Source organism: Panulirus ornatus, chromosome 13, assembly GCF_036320965.1.
Source record: "Panulirus ornatus isolate Po-2019 chromosome 13, ASM3632096v1, whole genome shotgun sequence".
In the NCBI taxonomy this organism is placed as follows: Eukaryota; Metazoa; Arthropoda; class Malacostraca; order Decapoda; family Palinuridae; genus Panulirus; species Panulirus ornatus.
The window spans coordinates 60,549,119-60,573,914 of NC_092236.1; the positions used below are offsets into that span (position 1 = coordinate 60,549,119).

A 24,796-nucleotide genomic window follows, 5' to 3' on the forward strand; every position below is an offset into this window, starting at 1 on the left:
AAAATACTATGTAGCATTTATGGATCTTGAGAAAACTTAAGATAGGGTTGATAGAGATTCTCTGTGGATGGTTTTACAAGTATTTGGCATGGGAGCAAAGCCTTTGGAAGCTTTAGGAGTTTTATTACAAAAGTTAGGCATGTAAGTAGGCTGGTAGAGAGGAGGATGAGTGTTTCAAGGTGACGGTGTGTGGGTATGTGGCAGGGGCACTTGATGCTACCATGGCTGTTTGATCTTTTTATGGATGGCTTGGTGAGGGAGGTGAATGCAAGGGTCTTATAAAGAGCAGCAGGTTTGTTGATGTTTGGGGGACCTTGGGAGTTGAGTCACTTGTTTGCTGATGACTCTGCACTGGTGAGAGATACAAGTGAGAAACTGCAAGGATTGGGGGTTGGGGCTTTGGGAGGTGACTCATTTGTTGTTTGCTGATGACACTGCTCTGGCAAGAGATACAAGTGAGAAACTGTAGAAGCTGGTGTCTGAGTTTGGGAGAGTGTGCAAAAGGAGAAAATTGAGTGTAACTGTGATTTTAATAGGTTTAGAAGTTAAGGGAGACAGGTTATTTAGAGTGTGAGTGAGACAGGTTATTTAGAGTGTGAGTTTAAATGGAGAAAGCTTGGAGGAAGTGGAACCATTGGAGCTTAAGTGAACAATTGGGTGGGTTTGGGGGCAAAGGTCTTTTTCTTTTCTTTTCTTCTTTTCTTTTTTTTCCTTTTGTTCTTCGTAGGTGATTGACATAACTTTTGAATGTAACCTGAATTTCTTTTTGCAGCACATATGGGTAATGCCTTCATCATCAGCTAGATGTGCACAGCTACCAAGAGCTTTGGATAAAGTCCCCTTCTATTCAGCACTTCGCAAGTATCGTGATTATCTCAAGGGCATGACTGCAGAGCTAGATGATGAAGAAGTTGTGTTTTCTCATGTGAAACTTACAAATTATAAGTCACCTGCCAAGCAGGAGCCAAAATCAGAGCCCAATAAGGAAATGATTCCTGAAACAATTAAACGTACTCAGAGGAAATTGGGAAGGGAGCAGACAAAGGGCCAAAGATCACCACATAAGAAGAAAAATATTATTTCTATGAAAACTGAAAAAGGATCATAATTTTTACTTTCCTTAGAATTTATTATATTGTAGATTGTAGTATTGTATTTTAAAACAATAATTTATTGAATAATATAATTTTTCACATATTTTTAATCAAGAACAGGGATACACTGCAAAGAAAATTAATTTCTACTGAATATTGATATTCTCTTTATTTCAGTGCATTACATGAATTTATGTAATTTTAGAATCATTAAAGAAATGGAAAATCCCTTTAAAGTTAAACTGCAACATGAAACAGGCCACACCCCAGCAAACAAAAATATTCCTTTGTGGTTTTGATACAATGCAAGACATTTTATCATATAGCATCATATATATTGGAAAATACTTCAAATGTGATCATTGTACTGTTATATATGATAGGCCCGCAGGTTTTGATAGTTATGGGTTATTGTTTTCTTGGAGAGTGTCTAAATACTTTTATAATATTCTTTATCATATCATTATTTTAGTTTATTGATTTCTTAAACTTCATGATTCTTTATGTGTATCATGTTCTTTATGATTTTTTAGGTTTTAATATCTTGGACTTCCTGTCTAGACATTCATCATGTACCTTTAAAGTATTATATCATGTAAACTTGCATTTATATTTCTCACCAACAGACAGCATCGTGAGCATCCCCAGAGTCTTTGCTGGTGGGAGGTTATTTGCAATCTGACCCCAAGCAAATATAGGGGAGTCATGAAAATTCTTCCTTTCAACCATCATAATGTTTATGAGGTCAGCTGATGCTCATCAAGAGGACTAATGACCATTGCAGTAATGTGCACACACACAATGACATCACAGCACAACTGATGTGGCAGTACACACTACTTCATCTTTGCTGACTCAATGTGTGTGTTTGGTGATCCACTACCCAGTCTAAATGAATTCTGGCTCTTCATTTCCAGATCAATATTCTTTCTTTTCTTTTCATGGTTTACAAGACACACATTAGAAATACTTTGTTCTCTTAGGAATTATAGGGTTGCAAGTGTTGTCAGCATAGTGTGCAAACCAAAAGGCAGTGACCATTTTTTGTGGTTTGCTTCAATTTTACTTTTTTTCATTTCCTGTATACATATATGCTTCTTTATTTTGTTTTTACCATTACAGCTATCTCTTGTTTTATATTTTATCTATTTAGACTTGTTCAACTTAATGTCATTGACAAAGTATGGACACTTCTGTTTATGCTGCATAGTTACATATTTACACTCTACTTCCCTATAATTTAGAATTTCACCCTCAAAGACTATAAACTCCAACAGTTAAAGAAACCTTGCCAGCCATTCATGAAATGCCAGATATCAAATGAAGTGGCAGACAGTCCTGTCTAATTGTATCAGTAAATTCTCCAATCTTCACCTACACCACATCAGTATTGAGACTACTTTTTAATAATGAATGGGGTGGAAATGGTGTTTTGGGGTCCTTAAAGGCTATAATTAAGTATTTAAAGATGCTTGTGATTACATGTTTCATATTAGTGGGTATATGTTTGCGTAGGGAAGCATTATATGATATATATTATTATTCTTTCAAGTATAGGAGCATTTCATTATATTGTATTTCAGTTTTAAAAGTTTTTGGGGCTAAAAGATACCCGGAAATAATACCTGCAATTTTTTGTCTTATACAAAGGGTAATACTTGTTAATCTCTCTGTTAGGACTATTTTTTTATGCTGAATTTGAATCTGGGGTTGAAATGGTATTTAGGGGTTGTTAAGGACTGTAATGAAGTATTTAATGATTCTTCTGAATATTTGCTTCATATTTAATGGGTATCTGTTTGGTTGGGGAAGCTTATGAGATATATTTCATAATTACTTCATGTATAGAAGCATTCCATTATGTTATATTGCAAATTTAAAACAAAAAGTCTTTGGGGGTAAAAAGAACCCAAAACTTATACTTTTTGGAAGGGAAATAGATTTGCTTGACATTCTCAGTGGTAGGACTATTTTTCATGCTGAATATGAATCTGGCAATGAAATGGTGTTTGGGGGTCATTAAGGGCTATAATGAAGCATTTCAAGATTCTTGTGATTATTTGCTTCATACTTAATGTGTATCTGTTTGCTTGGGGAAGTATTATAAGATATTTTCCTTGATTATGTCAGGTATAAAAGGAGACTTGTGTGAGGAAGTACAGGGGGAGATTGAGTGCAGAATGGCAAAAGGTGAGAGCAGATGATGTAAGGGGAGTGGGGGAGGAATGGGATGTGTTTAGGGAAGCAATGATGGCTTGCTCAAAAGATGCATGTGGCATGAGAAAGGTGGAAGGTGGGCAGATTAGAAAGGGTATAATGAATGGTGGGATGAAGTAATTTGTTAGTGGAAGAGAGGAGAGAGGCATTTGGACAATTTTTGCAGGAAAGTAGTGCAAATGACTGGGAGATGTATAAAGGAAAGCTGCAGGAGATCAAGAGAAAGGTGCAAGAGGTGAAAAAGAGGACAAATGAGAGTTGGGGTGAGAGAGTATCAAATTTTAGGGAGAATAAAACGATGTTTTGGAAGGAGGTAAATAAAGTGCGTACGACAAGAGAACAAATGGGAACATCGGTGAAGGGGGCAAATGGGGAGGTAATAACGAGTAGTGATGAAGTGAGAAGGAGATGGAGTGAGTATTTTGAAGGTTTGTTGAATGTGTTTGATGATAGAGTGGCAGATATAGGGTGTTTTGGTTGGGGTGGTGTGCGAAGTGAGAAGGTCAGGGAGAATGTTTTGGTGAACAGAGAAGAGGTAGTGAAAGCTTTGCGGAAGATGAAAGCCAGCAAGGTGGTGGGTTTGGATGGTAATGCAGTAGAATTTATGAAAATAGGGGGTGACAGTGTTGTTGATTGGTTGGTAAGGATATTCATTGTATGTATGGTTCATGGTAAAGTGCCTGAGGATTGGCAGAATGCATGCATAGTGCCACTGTACAAAGGCAAAGGGGATAAGGGTGAGTGTTCAAATTACAGAGGCATACGTTTATTGAGTATTCCTGGGAAATTGTATGGGAGAGTATTGACTGAGACAGCAAAAACATGTACAGAGCATAAGATTGGGGAAGAGCAGTGTGGTTTCAGAAGTGGTAAAGGATGTATGGATCAGGTGTTTGCTTTGAAGAATGTGTGTGAGAAATACTTGGAAAAACAGATGGATTTATATGTAGCATTTATGGATCTGGAGATGGCATATAATAGGGTGGATAGAGATGCTCTGTGGAAGGTTTTAAGAGTATGAGGTGTGAGAAGTAAGTTGCTAGAAGCTGTGAAAAGTTTTTACCGAGGATGTAAGGCATGTGTACGAGTAGGGAGAGAGGAAAGTGATTGGTTTCCAGTGAATGTTGGTTTGCGGCAGGGGTGAGTGATGTCTCCATGGTTGCTTAATTTGTTTATGGATGGGGTTGTTAGGGAGGTGAATGCAAAAGTTTTGGAGAGAGGGGCGAGTATGCAGTCTGTTGTGGATGAGAGGGCTTGGGAAGTGAGTCGGTTGTTGTTCGCTGATGATACAGCGCTGGTGGCTGATTCGGGTGAGAAACTGCAGAAGTTGGTGACTGAGTTTGGTAAAGTGTGTGAATGAAGAAAGTTGAGAGTAAATGTGAATAAGAGCAAGGTTATTATTTGGTTCAGTAGGGTTGAGGGACAAGTTAATTGGGAGGTAAGTTTGAATGAGGAAAACTGGAGGAAGGGAAGTGTTTTAGATGTCTGGGAGTGGATTTAGCAGAGGATGGAATGATGAAAGCGGAAGTAAGTCACAGGGTGGGGGAGGGAGCAAAGGTTCTGGGAGTATTGAAGAATGTGTGGAAGGCAAGAACGTTATCTTGGAGAGCAAAAATGGGTATGTTTGAAGGAATAGCAGTTCTAACAATGTTGTATGGTTGCAAGGCATGGGCTATAGATTGGGTTGTGCGGATGAGGGTGGATGTGTTGGAAATGAAATGTTTGAGGATAATATGTGGTGTGAGGTGGTTTGATCGAGTAAGGTGGTTTGAAAGTGTAAGAGAGATGTGTGGTAATAAAAAGAGTGTGGTTGAGAGAGCAGAAGAGGGTGTTTTGAAATGGTTTGGTCACATGGAGGGAATGAGTAGGGAAAGATTGACAAATAGGATATATGTGTCAGAGGTAGAGGGAACAAGGAGAAGTGGTAGACCAAATTGGAGATAGAAGGATGGAGTGAAAAAGATTTTGAGCGACCGGGGCCTGAACATACAGAAGGGTGAAAGGCGCACAAGTAATAGAGTGAATTGGAACGATGTGGTATATCAGGGTCGACGTGCTGTCACTGGATTGATCTAGCACGTGTGAAGTGTCTGGGATAAACCATGGAAAGTTCTGTGGGGCCTGGATGTGGAAAGGGAGCTGTGTTTTTGGTGCTTTGCACATGACAGTTAGAGACTGAGTGTGAATGAATGTGGCCTTTGTTGTCTTTTCCTAGCGCTACCTCGTGCACACGCAGGGGGAGGGGGGTGCCATTTCATGTGTGGCGGGGTGGTGACGGGAATAGATGAAGGCAGCAAGTATGAGTATATGTCTGTGTATGTATATGTATGTATATATTGAAATGTATAGGTATGTATATGTGTGTGTGTGGGCATTTATGTATATGCATTTGTATGTGGGTGAGTTGGGCTATTCTTTTGTCTGTTTCCTTGTGTTACCTCACTAACACAGAAGACGACAAAGTATAATAGATAGATAAATATATATATCAATTCTATTCTGTTATGCTTTGTCGCTTTCTCCCATGTTAGCAAGGTAGCGCAAGGAAACAGATAAAAGAATAGCGCAACCCACCCACATACACATGTATATACATAAACGTCCACACACGCACATGTACATACCTATACATTTCAACGTATACATACATATACATACACAGACATATACATATATATGCATGTACATATTCATACTTGCTGCCTTTATCCATTCCCACCGCCACCCCGCCACATATGAAATAGCATCCCCCCACATGCATTTGTGTGAGGTAGTACTAGAAGACAAAAAAGGCCACATTCATTCACACTCAGTCTCTATCTGTCATGTGTAACGCACCGAAACCACAGCTCCCTTTCCACATCCAGGCCCTACAAAACTTTCCATGGTTTACCCCAGACGCTTCACATGCCTGGTTCAATCCATTAACAGCATGTTGACCCCAGTATACCACATTGTTCCAATTCACTCTATTCCTTGCACACCTTTCACCCTTCTGCATGTTCAGGCCCCGATCGCTCAAAATCTTTTTCACTTCATCCTTACTTGTCCACTTTGGTCTCCTGGTTCTCCTTCTTCCGTCCTTAGAGTGCATCCAAAAATGTAAAAAGATGTGGCAGTTAAGTCTCCCATGCCCAGCATCTAGAGCAGTGGTTTTGGTTGTGTTAATGCAATACGTGGTATGATAGTGGATGACAGTAACTTGTTAAAGGGATGTAGTAATGCATGGTGTCATATCAATATCAGTAAAGCAGTTTATTTTGCCATACATTGGTAATCTTAGATGTTTGAAAGAGACATACAGAACAGCACATGTGGGGAAATGTTCCGAAGGAACACAACCCCATTACATAGAATTAAGTCATTTGGTAATTTTTTTCTCGTACTTGCTCAGTTTCCTGCATTAACAATGTAGTGCCAGGAACAGGCGAAGAAAGACCTCATTCGTTCACATCCATTCTCTGGCTGTCATGTGTAATGCACCAAAATCACAGCCCCACATCCATATCTAGGCCCCACAGGCCTTTCTGTGATTTCCCAAACTGCTTCTTATGCCATGGTTCAGTCTATTGACAGCACATCACTCTCATCATACCATATTGCTCCAGTTCATTTTATTTCATGCACACCTTTGGTAAAGTTGGCTTCATTTAAAGTGATTTCATTTAGTGTATTTGATGCATTCCTGAAAAGAGTCACTAAGCAAGGAGCCTCAATAGTATAAGAGTGTTTTGAATTACAGATTTTGTCATATAAGAGTTGCCTGAAACCTAAGTTTCTTTAAGAGGAGAGAAGTTAATTTAGGAATTATCATGTTTAATTAATTGCTGGGATGTTTTACCTTTTGTAATGTTAGTGTTTGTGATGACCTGTCCTTTAACCTGACCTCTTATTAAGCCCAGTTAAGCTTGGCACGGAAATTCATGCTCACTGATATTTATGTAGATCATTTGTTGATTCCTTCAAGTTCCTCAGTTCTCATGTCATTAAGGACTAGTTTCCAGTTGGATGAAGGTGAATGTACCCCTTATGGACTGTCATGTCTTGTAGAATTTCCTGATGTAAGGAGATGGCTTGCACTCTGGCCATTTTTCAAGGAATGATTTATGGGATGGGATTTATAAAATGAGTTTTAGGCAATCTCTGAACCTTATAGACAGACATTTATAGCCAGTTTTCAGACATCTTCCCTTGTGTGGCACTGGATTATTGCTTTTAGATTATGATATTCTGCTTAGGGGCCAGAACATTTTTTTTCTAAAGCCCTCCTTCCTTTGTATGGATATGCAATCCAGTGTGTGTGTGGTTCTGTCTTTAGATTGAGAACCATTTCTCAGCTGAAGGCTGAAGGCCAAAGAACCACATCCTGATTTCGAACAGTAACAGGCCAGAGGCATGCACAAACAATCAGTGAATGATGTGAGTGGTAGGGTGGAGTGTGTGCTGCATTGAGAGTTCTGCTGTGATGTCATAATGTCCGGGTGACTTGCCAGTTAACTATAATGGTTGACAAATACCTATAAGCATCAGCCAGCCTCTACACAGGACTTTGGTTGAAGGATGGTGGGAATTCTTATGAAGTCCCCTACTTACATGGTGTTTAAAGAACAAATGACCTGCAAGCAAAGGCTCTCTTAGATGCTCATGGGGATCTGTCTTCATACTGAAATAGTTTTTCATTTTTGAAAATCTACATTTATAATGCCTCATGATTTTTTTTTTAATTTATTTTTAATTACCCCGGGACCTATTTCTGTGAAGGAGGCCTGGTGTTAACTAGAATCTTTTTAAAGGCTCCTGCAGCCCAAGGCTGCTTTACTTCCAATAGCAAGGAAATGTGGACTCCTTTGGAGTGAGAGGTTCATTTACAAGAGTGTACTCCTGATGAAAGCCTCATCAAAGGTGGCTTTTCACTCAGTGTAATCTTGAGCAGGTAAACATAACATGATTTTAAAGAATGTGTGTGAGCAGTAGATAAAGAAAGGATTTGTATTTGACATTTATGGAACAGGAGAAAGTATATGATATGGCTGATAGACATGCCATGTGGAAAGTTTTATGAATATATGGTATAGGAAGAAAGCTACTAGGAACAGAGACAAGTTTTTTCAAGAGTGTATGTTGTGTGTGCTGTTAAGTATAGAGGAAAGTGGGAGTTCCACTTGGTAGGGAAATGTCATGTTTCCATGGTTGTTTACTTTGTTTATGAATGGGCTGGTGAGGGAGGTAAATGCAAGGATCTTGAGAGAGGGGCAAGTATGTAGTCTTAGAGAGTGAGCATGCCTGAGAAGTGAATCACTTCTAGTTTGCGGATGACACAGCACTGATGGCAGATTTAAGTGAGAAACTGTAGAAGTTGATATCTGAGTTTAAGGAAAGTGTGTGAAAGATAGAAGTTGGGAGTAATGTTGATAAAAGCAAAGTTATTAAGCTTAGCAGGGCTGAAGGACAGGTTAATAAGTGTGTGTTTAAGTGGATAAATTTTGGAGAAGTGAAGTGTTTTAGGTACCAGGGAGTGGAAATGAGAGTGATTGGAATGATGATGATGGCAGTGAGTCATAGGGTGGTTGAGGGGGTTAAGGTTCTGGGAGCATTGAAGAATACGTGGAAAGAGAGATCATTATTTGTGAGGGCAAAAATGGGTATGTTTGAAGGTATACTAGTCCTCATAATGTATGGATTTGAGGCTTGGGCTGCATATGATGATATGCAGAGGAGGGTGGATTTGTTGAAGTTGAAATGTTTGAGGACAATATGTTGTGTGAGATGTTTTGATCATGTAAGCAATAAAAGAGTAAGAAAGAGGCATAGTAATAAGAGGAGTGTGGATTAGAGAGCTGAAGAGGGTGTGCTGAAAAGTTTTGGACTGAAAATGAATGAGAGGTTGATTATATTATTATTATAATTTTGCTTTGTCGCTGTCTCCCGCGTTTGTGAGGTAGCGCAAGGAAACAGACGAAAGAAATGGCCCAACCCACCCCCATACACATGTATATACACACACGTCCATACACGCAAATATACATACCTATACATCTCAATGTACACATATATATACACACACAGACACATACATATATACCCATGCACACAATTCACACTGTCTGCCTTTATTCATTCCCATCGCCACCTCACCACACATGGAATACCATCCCCCTCCCCCTTCATGTGTGTGGGGTAGCGCTAGGAAAAGACAACAAAGGCCTCATTCGTTCACACTCAGTCTCTAGCTGTCATGCAATAATGCCCAAAACCACAGCTCCCTTTCCACATCCAGGCCCCACACAGCTTTCCATGGGTTACCCCAGACGCTTCACATGCCCTGATTCAATCCACTGACAGCACGTCAACCCCGGTATACCACATCGATCCAATTCACTCTATTCCTTGCCCGCCTTTCACTCTCCTGCATGTTCAGCCCCGATCAGTCAAAATCTTTTTCACTCCATCTTTCCACCTCCAATTTGGTCTCCCACTTCTCCTCGTTCCCTCCACCTCCGACACATATATCCTCTTGGTCAATCTTTCCTCACTCATTCTCTCCATGTGCCCAAACCATTTCAAAACACCCTCTTCTGCTCTCTCAACCACGCTCTTTTTATTTCCACACATCTCTCTTACCCTTACGTTACTTACTCGATCAAACCACCTCACACCACACATTGTCCTCAAACATCTCATTTCCAGCACATCCACCCTCCTGTGCACAACTCTATCCATAGCCCACGCCTCGCAACCATACAACATTGTTGGAACCACTATTCCTTCAAACATACCCATTTTTGCTTTCCGAGATAATGTTCTCGACTTCCACACATTCTTCAAGGCTCCCAGGATTTTTGCCCCCTCCCCCACCCTATGATTCACTTCCCCTTCCATGGTTCCATCCACTGCCAGATCCACTCGTGTGGGGCCAGGTAGCAACAGAAATGGATGAAGGCAGCAATTATGGATATGTATATGTTTATATATGTATGTGTCTGTGTATGTATATTTTGATATGTATATGTGCATGTATGGGCATTTATATATATATATATATATATATATATATATATATATATATATATATATATATATATATATGTGTGTGTCTGTTTCCTTGTGCTACCTCGCTGACATGGGAAACCGGTTAAGTATAATAATAAAAGGATGTAAATATGTATATTTCTTTATTTATTATACTTAATTACTGTTCCCTGTAGGGTGGAGTAGCAAAAGAAATGGATGAAGGCAGCAAGTATGGATATGTACATGTGTATATATGTCTCTGTATGTAAATGTTGATATGTACATGTGCATGTATGGGCATTTATATTATATATATGTGTATATGAGTGGTTGGGCCATTCTTCATCAGTTTCCTTGCACTACCTCGCTGATGCGGGAAACTGGTTAAGTATAATGACAAAAAAATATACTGGGGTTGACGTGCTGTCAGTGGATTGAACCAGGGCATGTGAAGCCTCTGGGGTAAACCATGGAAAGGGAGCTGTGGTTTTGATGCATTACAAATGACAGCTAGAGACTGTGAGTGAATTTGGCCTTTGTTTTCTTTTCCTAGCGCTACCTCGTGCACGTAGGGCAGGAAGGGGAGTGCCGTTTCATGTGGGGCAGGGTGGCGACGGGAATGGATGAAGGCAGCAAGTATGAATATGTACATGTGTATATATGTATATGTCTGTGTATGTATATGTTTGTGTGAAATGTATAGTTATGTATATATGCGTATGAGGGCATGTATGTATATACATGTGTATGTGGGTGAGTTGGGCCATTCTTTCATCTGTTTCCTTGCGCTACCTCACTAACGTGGGAGACAGCGACAAAGTATAATAGAAAGAAAATATATTTTTTATTTAATCATTGTACTTAATTACTGTTTCCTGTGTCATCGAGGTAGTGCCAGGAAACAGAAGAAGAATGGCCCATCCACTCATATACACACACATATATATATATATATATATATATATATATATATATATATATATATATATATATATATATACATAAATGCCCATACCAGCACTTAGAAATACATGTAAATATATACACTTGTACACTTTCGTACTTGCTTGCCTTCATCCTTTCCCATCACTATTCCACCCCACAGGAAGCAGCATTGTTACCCCCCGCTTCAGTGAGATAGCGCCAGGAAAACAGACAAAAAGGCCACATTCGTTCACACTCAGTCTCTAGCTGTCATTTATAATGCACCGAAACCACAGCTTCCTATTCACATCCAGGCCCCACAGACCTTTCCATGGTTTACCTCAGATGCTTCACATGCCCTGGTTCAGTCCATTGCCCAAAATGATAACAAACTACATAGGATAAAGATAGTGTTAAAGTGTGGCATTTCTCCTTCATCAAGAATCACCACTTTTATAGACATTTCTTTTTCAATTGAAGATTCACCATACTGTATTGACTTATGGTAACTTAATGGAGGGCAGACCTGCCCCATTATGTGACATCTGCAACTGCAGTATTACTGTGGAACATGTACTAATGGAATGCCAAAAATGTGTGCGTCTCAGAATCAAATATGAATCATGCAATAACAGTGAAAGGAATATATTTTGCCAAGCTTAATAGTTGTGGGTAACCATTAGGTTCTAGTGCTTTAAAGATTCCACAGACTCATTGTATCATCATTAGTTGACAAAATTAAGTACATTTTTGTCAAGAACCTTTTTTTGTTTCATAAAAGTCCATTATTTCCCTGCTCCTGTTCTGAATAAACCTCAAAGCTGCAGGAGCACCGTAAAATGGATCCTGGTGTTGTATATTAATAGATTTTATACTGTTCATCATTTTGTGCATCAGCAAGTTAATGTTAGAGCAGATGACTGAGTTTTGGAGGAAAAATCATTATTTTGCTCCTTCCCACATTCCTATTTGGAAAGTAATAATAAAGGAGGGGAGGGTTTTCAGCCCCTACTCCCAACTCTCATTTTTTTTTACACAGGAAATATATGGGTAGTATTCTCTCTTCACAATCCCTAGTTTATATTAATTCAAACCTTTCTAATGTCATACATATTGCAAGCTATGATGTCTTTGTCATAAAAGTATTCAAGCAGTAATTGTGAAGTTGTACGTAAATATGCACGTGGATGTATTCCATATAGTATTGGTTAGTGCATTCGGTTCAGGATTGAAATCATTCAAATTTTACCATTACCTGGGGTAAATTTTTCTTCTTAGGAAGAAGTATGGATGTTAGAGTTAATGGCTCTGAGGATCTGTTTAAGAATGGGCTTAACCGTGTTTAGTCTACCAAAGAAATGCTGGAAATTATGTATACTTTCCTTTGTTTAGAATATTCAAGTTTGTTTACCATGCCATTGATATACATACAAAGAAGTTAGGGATGAAGCTGTTGTATTATGTTTCATGTGTTGTGCTTCTTTGATCCATACTTTTTCATGCTTTTGTCATGCAGCATGAAGATTAGATGTAAGTTTAAAGTGAGACAATAACTGAAAAAATACAAAAATAAAGGGCACACTCAGGGAATCATGGGGTCGAGTGCTGGCCTCATATGAATTGGGTGAAATAGAAATTTCTTCACCAGGGTAGACACCTAGCTAACCATTGGTCTAAAGTGTAATAGGCCAATGTTGAGTGTAACAGGTTTGTCTGTTGATTTCCGCTGTGTGGAAGCCTTTTACACAACCATTTTTTACCTAGTCTGTTAATTTATCCACATACTTTAATAGCTCTTTTCCTGCTGTTGATGTAAACATTCCTTCTTGATAGGTAAGGATATTTATTACTTTGAAAATGTGACAGTTATGCTGGTCTGTGCATATGTGTCTATTTATTTGTCTGTATTCTAACTGCCATATTTTTAGGCTGCTATCCTCAGTGTTTCAGGTTAGGTCCAGTATACCAAATCATGTAAATTTGTTTTTATTTACTTAAAAAAGTTGAAAACTAAGGTCAAAACTAAGGTCAGGGTAACTGCCTGAAGCCCCTGTCCCATCACCAAAGAGTGAGTGAAACCAGTCTTGGTACTGTTATGTCTTTATTTTATGTCCATAATGTTTATGATTTATTGGGGTCTTTTGTGGCATATTTTCATGATACTGTCATTTTTTTACATACGTAAAGAGTTACAAAATGTAGGATTGTAAATGTTGTGTAACTCATTGCTTGGTTATTTTTTAATCTGTGTAAAAGCTATTTACATATGAATCAGTACACAGATTTACAACCTATCACATCAAATTGTCATGAAAGAAACTTAAGCAACATTCGTTAGTGCATCTTTCATTTATTATTAGATGGTATGCATACAGGCAAGGAAGGTTATCCTCTTTCAGGGCCATAACAGCAATAACCAAAGGTGTTAGTAAATTTCACCACACTCACCTAACTAAGCCCTGGGTTCAAACTCAGGTCTCATGGGTTGTGAATCTAAAGGTTTACCCTTAACCCATTCCATGCGGCACCTGGCATTAACATCCCCCCCCCCCCTTTTGCAGCTGAGATAAACAAAAAAAGAATGAGTTAATTACAGCAGAATACCTTTAGAAACTATAAACTATGAATTAATGAAAAACTTAATAGAAACAAAATACAGTACTTCATAAATGCTTTGGAAGCAGTCACAAACTCACTTGTGTGGCCACTAATGGTAGTACTGATCAACTGTTTATATTCTGACCTTTGACAAGTACAACAGCATGTATAAAGGGTCATATTCAACATATGCTCTACCATGAATATATAAAACTTACCTAAACAATCATGAAACAGGGCAAAAACAAACTGAAATTAACTTATTTGGCTGTTCTCAGATGGTGGTGGAGGGGGCAATGTAGACATTTATACAGTAAATCTCCAGACGTCCCACAAGCTGTTTCAAGGCTGCTTTCAGTATCTTATGCTCTTAGTTTGTATTATTCATCCCAACACTTTGTATATATTCTGTCCATTTACTGCAACACTTGATACAATTTTTACATCATGAGCTGTAAGTATATCATGAAACTAGCATGACAAAGCACAGGATGTAATCCTGTGAGAAGCAAATTATGAATGATGTAGTTTTCTTTTATATGGGTAAATGTTTCATGGCTCATGGCAGTTAATGGTTACTGTAGCATCCCCACTGATGCGTTTCTAAAAGCGTTTGAAATTTCAGAAGCCATGTGCCTCATGGAAAGGGTTACTGATGTTCATTGTTGATGTATGAATACCTGGAATTGAAATATAGAACTTTTTAAACTTTTGTACTTAGTATTGATTTATGGAGATGTTATTGAGATTTTTAGGTTTACTTGTAGAAGGATGTGAAATGAATTCTTTTGAGATGGAATTTTTAATCATAACTGATTTATTTTGAATGAGGAGCTCAAACTGCACATGTTCAAACCAGGAAGCAGGGGAAACAGGTTGTGATAAACCTATAAAATTTTGGTTACTGTTCTAAGGTGAGGCATCTTTGAAAATCAAATCCTTATAGGCTTCCTTGGCATATTTATTATTCTGATTATATGTATTGTTCTTTCTCTGCCTTTCTTCCAGTCTTCCCAACAGTCTTCTCCTAAACTTCCTCCTTTCTCAATGATCAGCTTATTTAGAAAAAGTTACTGTCCACCAGTTACACTGAAACTCGATGAGGTTTAGTTAAATTTTTTAAGACTTCATATATTCATTATCAGATTTGTAAAGATCAGTAGTTTAAATTATAAAGGAAACTCACCTTTGCATAAATTAATGTATTATATCGTCAGTATGATATACAATATCTGATGGATATTTTGCTACTACTCGATTGTGTGAAATATATATTTTGATAGAGAAGGAATGATAAAAATGTTAATCCATTATCACGTAATCAGTCATGTCAGAGTAGATGCTGAGTAGATACAAAGTCTTATTATGCATTTACACATCCATTGCTCCATAAAGATTATTAGTAAATTAATTAATTACAAATTTGAGCTTGCATTTTTTATTTTTTTTTTATTTTAGCTGAGATGCATGGGCAGCGAAGGCCCTAATAAAGGTCATCCCATTAACGCTGTTTCCTGTGTAGCGGGGTAACAACAGGAAAGGATGAAGGCAAGCAAGTATTAATATGTACATGTATATATCTGTGCATGTGTATGTGTATGTTTGAAGGAACAGTGGTTCCAACAATGTTATATGGTTGCAAGGCATAGGCTATAGATAGAGTTGAGTGCAGGAGGGTGGATGTGCTGGAAATGAGATGTTTGAGGACAATATGTGGTGTGAGATGGTTTGATCGAGTAAGTAATGAAAGGATAAGAGAGATGTGTGGTAATAAAAAGAGTGTGGTTGAGGGAGCAGAAGAGAGTATTTTGAAGTGGTTTGGTCACATGGAGAGAATGAATGAGGAAAGATTGACAAAGAGGATATATGTATCAGAGGTGGAGGGAACGAGGAGAAGTGGGAGACCAAATTGGAGGTGGAAAGGAGTAAAAAAGATTTTGAGTGATCGGGGCCTGAACATGCAGGAGGGTGAAAGGCGTGCAAGGAATAGAGTAAATTGGAACAATGTGGTATACCGGGGTCGACATGCTGTCAACGAATTGAACCAGGGCATGTGAAGCATCTGGGGTAAACCATGGAAAGTTTTGTGGAGCCCAGATGTGGAAAGGGAGCTGTAGTTTCGGTGCATTATACATGACAGCTAATGATTGAGTGTGAACGAATGTGGCCTTTGTTGTCTTTTCCTAGTGCTACCTCGCGCACATTCAGGGGGAGGGGGTTGTCAATTCATGTGTGGCGGGGTGGCAACGGGAATGAATAAGGGCAGACGGTATGACTTACGTACATGTGTTTATACGTATATGTCTGTGTGTGTATATATATGTATACGTTGAGATGTATAGGTATGTATATGTGCGTGTCTGGACATGTATGTATATACATGTGTATGTGGGTGGGTTTGGCCATTGACTTTCCATGGTTTACCCCAGACACTTCACATGCCCTGGTTCAATCCATTGACAGCATGTCAACCCCGGTATACAACATCGTTCCAATTCACTCTATTCCTTGCATGCTTTTCACCCTCCTGCAAGTTCAGGCCCTGATCACTCAAAATCTTTTTCACTCTGCCTTTCCACCTCCAACTTGGTCTCCCACTTCTCCTCGTTCCCTCCACCTCTGACACATATATCCCTTTCGTCAATCTTTCCTCACTCATTCTCTCCATATGACCAAATCGATTTATTTCAAAACACCCTCTTCTGCTCTCTCAACCACACTTTTTACCAACACACATCTCTCTTACCCTTTCATTACTTACTCGATCAAACCGCCTCACACCACATATTGTCCTCAAACATCTCATTTCCAGCACATCCACCCTCCTCTGCACAACTCTATCCATAGCCCACGTCTCGCAACCACATAACATTGTTGGAACCACTATTCCTTCAAACATACCCATTTTTCCTTTCCGAGATAATGTTCTCGACTTCCACACATTCTTCAATGCTCCCAGAATTTTCGCCCCCTCCCCCCACCCTATGATTCACTTCCGCTTCCATGGTTCCATCTGCTGCCAAATCCACTCCCATATATCTAAAACACTTCACTTCCTCCAGTTTTTCTCCATTCAAACTTACCTCCCAGTTGACTTGCCCCTCAACCCTACTGTACCTACTAACCTTGCTCTTATTCACATTTACTCTCAGATTTCTTCTTTCACACACTTTACCAAACTCAGTCACCAGCTTCTGCAGTTTCTCACACGAATCAGCCACCAGCGCTGTATCATCAGCGAACAACAACTGACTCACTTCCCAAGCTCTCTCATCCACAACAGACTGCATACTTGCCCCTCTTTCCAAAACTCTTGCATTCACCTCCCCAACAACCCCATCCATAAACAAATTAAACAATCATGGAGACATCACACACCTCTGCCGCAAACCTACATTCACTGAGAACCAATCACTTTCCTCTCTTCCTACACATACACATGCCTTACATCCTCAATAAAAACTTTTCACTGCTTCTAACAACTTTCCTCCCACACCATATATTCTTAATACCTTCCACAGAGCATCTCTATCAACTCTGTCATATGCCTTCTCCAGATCCATAAATGCTACATACAAATCCATTTGCTTTTTTAAGTATTTCTCACATACATTCTTCAAAGCAAACACCTGATCCACACATCCTCTACCACTTCTGAAACCACACTGCTCCTCCCCAATCTGATGCTCTGTGCATGCCTTCACCCTCTCAATCAATACCCTCCCATATAATTTACCAGGAATACTCAACAAACTTATACCTCTGTAATTTGAGCACTCACTTTTATCCCCTTTGCCTTTGTACAATGGCATTATACAAGCATTCCACCAATCCTCAGGCATCTCACCATGAGTCATACATACATTAAATAACCTTACCAACCAGTCAACAATACAGTCACCCTCTTTTTTAATAAATATCACTGCAATACCATCCTAACCCGCTGCCTTGCCGGCTTTCATCTTCCGCAAAGCTTTTACTACCTCTTCCCTGTTTACCAAATCATTTTCCCTAACCCTCTCACTTTGCACACCACCTCGACCAAAACACCCTATATCTGCCACTCTATCATCAAACACATTCAACAAACCTTCAAAATACTCACTCCATCTCCTCACATCACCACTACTTGTTATCACCTCCCCATTAGCCCCTGTCACTGAAGTTCCCATTTGTTCCCTTGTCTTAAGCACTTTATTTACCTCCTTCCAAAACATCTTTTTATTCTCCCTAAAATTTAATGATACTCTCTCACCCCAACTCTCGTTTGCCCTCTTTTTCACCTCTTGCATCTTTCTCTTGACCTCCTGCCTCTTTCTTTTATACATCTCCCAGTCATTTGCATTATTTCCTTGCAAAAATTGTCCAAATGCCTCTCTCTTCTCTTTGACTAATACTCTTACTTCTTCATCCCACCACTCACTACCCTTTCTAATCTGCCCACCTCCCACGCTTCTCATGCCACAAGCATCTTTTGCGCAAGCTGTCACTGCTTCCCTAAATACATCCCATTCCTCCCCCCACTCCCCTTACATCCTTTGTTCTCACCTTTTTCCATTCTGTGCTCAGTCTCTCTTGGTACTTCTTCACACAAGACTCCTTCCCAAGCTAACTTACTCTCACCACTCTTTTCACCCCAACAATCTCTCTTCTTTTTTGAAAACCTCTACAAATCTACACCTTTGCCTCCACAAGATAATGATCAGACATCCCTCCAGTTGCACCTCTCAGCACATTAACATCCAAAAGTCTCCCTTTCGCGTGCCTATCAAGTAACACGTAATCCAATAACGCTCTCTGGCCATCTCTCCTACTTACATACATTTACTTATGTATATCTCTCTTTTTAAACCAGTTATTCCCAATCACCGGTCCTTTTTCAGCACATAAATCTTCAAGCTCTTCACCATTTCCATTTACAACACTGAACACCCCAGCGAGAGAGAGAGAGAGAGAGAAGTTTACAGTCTGTTGTGGATGAGAGGGCTTGGAAAGTGAGTCAGTTGTTGTTTGCCGATGATATAGCACTGGTGGCTGATTCAAGTGAGAAACTGCAGGAGTTGGTGACAGTTTGGAATAGTGTGTGAAAGGAGAAAGTTGAGAGTAAATGTGAATAATAGCAAGGTTGTTAGATTCAGTAGGGTTGAGGGACAAGTTAATTGGGAGGTGAGTTTGAATGAAGAAAAACTGGAGGAAGTGAAGTGTTTTAGATGTCTGGGAGTGGACTTAGCAGTGAATGGAACCATGGAAGCAGAAGTGAGTTAAAGGGTGGGGAAGGAGGCAAAGGTTTTGGGGGTGATGAAGAATGTATGGCACGAGAGAATGTTATCGTGGAGAGCAAAAATGGGTATGTATGAAGGAATAGTAGTTCCAACAATATTCTATGGTTGCGAGGCATGGGCTATAGATAGGGTTGTTCAGAGGAGAGTGGATGTGTTGGGAATGAAATGTTTGAGGACAATATGTGGTGTGAGATGGTTTGATCGAGTAATGGAACCATGGAAGCAAAAGTGGGTTAAAGGGTGAGGAAGGAGGCAAAGGTTTTGGGAGTGATGAAGAATGTGTGGCTTAAGAGAATGTTATTGTGGAGAACAAAAATAGGTATGTATGAAGAAATGGTAGTTCCAACAATGTTATATGGTTGTGAGGCATGGGCTATAGATAGTGTTGTTCAGAGGAGAGTGGATGTGTTGGGAATGAAATGTTTGTGGACAATATGTGGTGTGAGGTGGTTTGATCGAGTAAGTGATGAAAGGGTAAGAGAGATGTGTGGAAATAAAAAGTGTGGTTGAGAGAGCAGAAGAGGGTGTGTTGAAATGGTTTGAACATATGGAGAGAATGAGTGAGAAAAGATTGACAAAGAAGATACATGTGTTAGAGGTGGAGGGAACAAGGAGAAGTGGGAGACCAAAGTGGAGGTGCAAGGATGGATTGAAAAGGATTTTGAGGGGGGTTTTATAATAGGGGGGGGCAAGGAAAAAATTTAAAGGGGGTTTTTTCCCGGGGGGTTTTTCAATGGAATGAACCGGGATATGAAAAAGGGGCCGGGAAAATTTTTTTGGGGGGGGGGGGGGGTTTTGGTTTTTTTAAAAAAGGAAATTTTTTTTTAAAAAAAATTTTTTTTTTTCCTTTTTTTTCCCCCCCGGGGGGGGGGGTTTTTTTTTGGGGGGGGGGGAAAAAAAAGGGACGGGCCCTTTAAAATTTTTTAATTTTTTTTTTGTTTTATAAAATTTTTTTTTAAAAAATTGGGAAATTTTTTTTGGCCTGGAAAAATTTTGGGGGGGTTTAAAAAAAATTTTTTTCCCGTTTTTTTTAAAAAAAGGGGGAAAAAAAAACCCTTTTTTTAAAAAATTTTTTCCCATTTTTGGTTTTCCCTTTTTTTGGGGGCCCCCCCCAAAAAAAAAAAAACCCCCTAAAACCCCCTTGGGGGTTTTTTTTTTTTTTCCTTTTTTTTTTTTTTCCCCAAAAAAAAATTTTTTCCCCCCTTTTTTTTTAAAAAAAATTTTTTCCTTTTTTAAAAAAAAAAAAATTTTTTTAAAAAAAATTTTTTAAAATTTTTTTTTAAAAAAACCCCCCCTTTTTATCCCCCAATTTCCCCCCAAAAAATTGTTTAAATTTTTTTTTTCCCCCCCCCTTTTTTGGGGAAAAGTTTCCTTTTAAAATTCCCTTTAAAAAAATTTTTTTTTCCCCCCCCCTTTTTTTTTTTTTTTTTTTTTTTTTTTCCCCCCTTTTTTTTAAAAAAAAAAACCCCCCCCCCCCAAAATTTTTTCCCCTTTTTTTAAAAAGGAAAAAAAACCGGGTTTTTTTTTAAAAAAAATTTTTTTTCCCCCCCTTTTTCCCTTTTTCCCCCCCCCCGGGGGGGGAAAAAAGGGGATTTTACCAAAAATTTTTCCCTTTGGGCCTTAATTGAAATATAGAAAGGATTATGAAAGGAAAAAAAAAAGATGGGAAAGCATTTGTGAATTTTGGAGGAAATGAAAAATCTGTCTCAAAATGTGCCCGATCATATTTACAAGAGAAGTTAGAGAGTTCCAAAGGTTTGAGGTGTAGGAAAAGAAATAGTTATTAAAACAGCCCCCCAAGAGTTGCCAACGGCCACATGATAATCATTTGACACAGCTTGCAGAGTATTGCTTGGTCCACCTTGTGGTGGGGGCATAAGAGCTGTCAGCTCTCAAGAGTTTGTGTTGGATCAACTCTTAATCATCTCTTTTTTAAGTTGAAATATACATTTATCAAAAAATGTTTCTCCTAATTGAATAAGTCATCCAACAATCTACATATTTTCTGTGGGGTCTTTGTGTACTCACTTCCTGTAGTTGATGGCTGTGCATGTACATTTATGGTTGTAGGGGTACTGAGGTAAGCATTTTTTTTTTCCCCCTTCCCCTGTCTTCATACTAATGGTATGTCCAGTTAGCTGAATATTTAAACAGGAGGAACAAGTTAAACATCAATTGATGTTAGCTGCTTATTCTGAAAAAAAAATCAATCCTTAAATGACCCAGCATAAAAATTTGGGGAAGTCCCTGGAATCAAGGATGGACAAGAAATTTAAGAAATAGTTTGTGAAAAATTAATCCTTTGATAAGAAAACTGCAAGAATTTTTCTTGTACTGTGAAGGTAAAGTTTCAGTTTAGAATATAAAGCAAATTTTGTTCTTATGATTAATTACACCATAATTTTCTGATTGAAATGATGTACAGTTCAACATGGTGAGTCATTATTTATGACTATTGCATGCTCTTTAATTTATGCTGCACCACTGCTGGGTGCCTGGGGTGTTCCGAGTATTTTCTAGCATACCAAGTGAGTTGTGTGATATTTTTGTCAACAAAGATTATTAAGAATCATTTTAATCAGTATTAATTGTCATGTTGTAAGAGTACCACAAGAAAAGATTTTATGTAATAATACATACAGGCATCTTTAACATCTTCACATATAATGACAAATATATCATAAATGTTTAGACCTGTAGTGTCTGGAAACAATGTGGAATGCCAATACAAGTGTAAATTGCTGCATGTTTTGCTTTGAGACTGAGGGCATCCAGTTAAAGAACTGGTTCTCATATGACATCAACTGCCTCCCATATCGTAGCTCTCATATGAGGTATAATATTGAATATCAAAAAAAAGGAAAAGATTTGGTAAATTTTACATATTTGTTTCTGTACAGACATTAAATTTGGTGCTTTAAACTCTCTCACCTTATCAAGCATTTGTTGACTTTTGCTGACTCATTCATCCTTGTCTCTTCTCTACCACCAACAACAGATTACTGACACAGAATTTTTACATGTGCTGCTAGTTCAGTATCCACCTAATCATTATCACAATACAAGTGCCCTAAAAAATTTCACTAATTTGCCAATGATTGGTGTCAGGTATACCAAGCATGCATACCAGGGGCATACTTAATCCCCATCATGTTATATGGATAACTGAGATACTAGGATTCTTTTCAGGTAATAACTGTAATTGACTGTGACATAGATTCATATTAGGTAATAACTGTAGTTGACTGTGACATAGATGCTTTTTAGGTAATAACTGAGTTGACTGCGACATATATTATTTTTAGGTGATAACTGTAAATGACTGTGACATAGTTTCTTTTTAGGTAATAACTATAGTTGACTGTGACATAGATTCTTTTCAGGTAACAACAGTAATTGACTAAGACAGATTCTTTTTAGGTAATAACTGTAGTTGACTGTAACATAGATTCTTTTTAGGCAACAACTGTGGTTGACTCTGACATAAGGCAACACTGCATACTGAAAAATGTACCATTGTATTTAAATAATGGAGGGAAAAGGCAACCCAAACAAGTATGCCTCAGGTTCCCAGAGGGTAAGACTTTGTTATTGGGGTAATTGACACTGGATAGTTCTCCTCTGCTAATTCTTGATGCATGTAACGAAAGACAGTCAGTGCATACCAGTAAAGCATATCCTCCAATTTAAATGACGGTCAAAAGAGGGCTCCATATGTGTAGGGTCCTACCACCATAAACCATACATTTACAGCTGGGGTCCATAAAGGGTTAATGTTAATCACTGTTTAATGGCTAAACAGTATCTCATGATTGGATATGGACCATCTCATGATTGGGTGATTAAATATGGACCAAACTTGTACCACAGATATTACATAAAAAGTTTTGTACATAATTTTTGAAGATACATGTTCTGTACATAATTTTTGAAGATACATGTTGAGAGGCCAAGGAGACAGGGTTGTTTTCTTAAATATTTAAGGTACAGGGAGAGGGGCCAAGGAGACACGGTTATGCGTACTACATTACTAGTTTAAAATGTTTATGACAGGGTGATTGGACATGAACCACAGATACTGCATACAAAGTTCTACACATGATTAAGTTTTAGAAATCAAGGGTCAGCATTCAAGGTTACATGGTCTTGTGAGCTAAAACGTTACTAAATACTTAACACAGCATCTTGTGACTGAGTGAATGAATTTGGAACAAACTTTTACTACTAATTCTCCATACAAAGCTCTTTGCAGTGCCATGTGTACTGAAATGGTACTAAATCATTTGTTCATGGTACTTCATGAATGGATGATTGGACATTGAAAAAACTTAAATTACTGACTCTGTATTCAAAAATTTATGACCAATTAATTTTTTGATGCTGAAGTCAGAGGTTAAGGTCAAAAGGTCTTATAAAATGAAATTCTAACCTAGTTAAGTACATAGTATCTGAGGACTGGATGTGGACCAAAGTTATAACCACATAGACTACACAGTTCTACATCTGAATAAGTTTAGGATGCAAGGGACAAAGGTCAAGCTTGCAATGGTCATGTGTATCAAAATGCTACTGAATCCATAATCTAACAATATCTGTTTACTTGCTAAATGGACTGACCAAATGTGTATCATGGATTCTATAAGAAAAAAATTCCTGAAAAATATCAAGTTTCTCAATATTCTGTCCTGTCCCCTACACTTTTTCTCCTTTTTTCAATGATTTCCTCCAAAAATAATCCAATGCACTGATATGCTGATGACTCAACACTGCATTCATCCACATCCTTCAACTCTGCTCCCTTTTCTTTCACTCGATCTGCATCCCATCTTGACATAGCTTCCTCAATAAACTCAAGACTTGAACAGGATATCTCAGTGGGGTAGACAAAATCTTAAGTTTAATGCCTGCAAGACCCAGTTTCTATCCATCTCTCTGTTGAAAACTCCACACAACTCTCATCTCTGATGGTTCTGTAATTCCAACTTTTGACTTGATGATCATACTTAGTATTACCATAACATCCACTCTTTCGTGGAAACCCTTCATTACAGGAATAGCTAAGTCTGACCCTAAGAAACTGGGTATCCTGTTTAGAAGTTTAAACTTCTTTTATGAACAGTTGCTTTGTTTATATAAAGGATTGATTCACCCTTGTATGGAGTACTGCTCTCACATCTGGGGTGGTTAAACCATGGTTCTAGCCCTGCATCCTTTCTTGACATAGTTGAGTTGAAAGCACTCACATTTAAACTGTCCCAGGTTAACTTACAAACTTGACCCCCTTGTCATATGCTGGAATGTTGGCTCACTTCCCCCCATTTATAGGTATTACTTAGGCGTTTGGTCCTGAGAGCTGGCTGCTTGTGTGTCTACTCCACTAGTTAGACCATGCAACACTCGGCAAGCTGCTGAGTCACGTGATTACTGTATGGCCATCAGCAACTTGAGGGGGCCATTTTGATACCTGCTTTTCTTCCTATACATTGAAGCTTTGGAAAAATCTACCTTCTCATGTCTTTCCCAGTAACTGTTATCTAGCACTTTTGATAAAACACCTTTATCACTTCCTCAAAAATTCTTGCTTTCTGGTCTCCTGTATGGATTTTGCAACACTAGGTTTACTGATGATCTCTCCACTGAATCACCTTTGGTCCTCCTCTCTCAGGTTTT

At 38.6% G+C, this 24,796-nt stretch overlaps 1 protein-coding gene across 5 annotated transcripts in view; it reads left to right on the forward strand.

The window, feature by feature from the left end:
• LOC139752961 (uncharacterized) overlaps window positions 1–11,308 on the forward strand; it is a 127,221-nt gene extending 115,913 nt beyond the window's left edge. For 4 of the 5 annotated variants that reach the window (XM_071669088.1, XM_071669089.1, XM_071669091.1 and 1 more), the window contains exon 13: window positions 773–11,308. In XM_071669088.1, coding sequence (XP_071525189.1) covers window positions 773–1,108 — 336 coding nt within the window. In that variant the 3' untranslated portion in view covers window positions 1,109–11,308. The remainder of the gene's footprint in view (window positions 1–772) is intronic. The other variant, XM_071669092.1, reaches the window with a different exon arrangement.
• The last annotated feature ends 13,488 nt before the right edge of the window (window positions 11,309–24,796 follow it).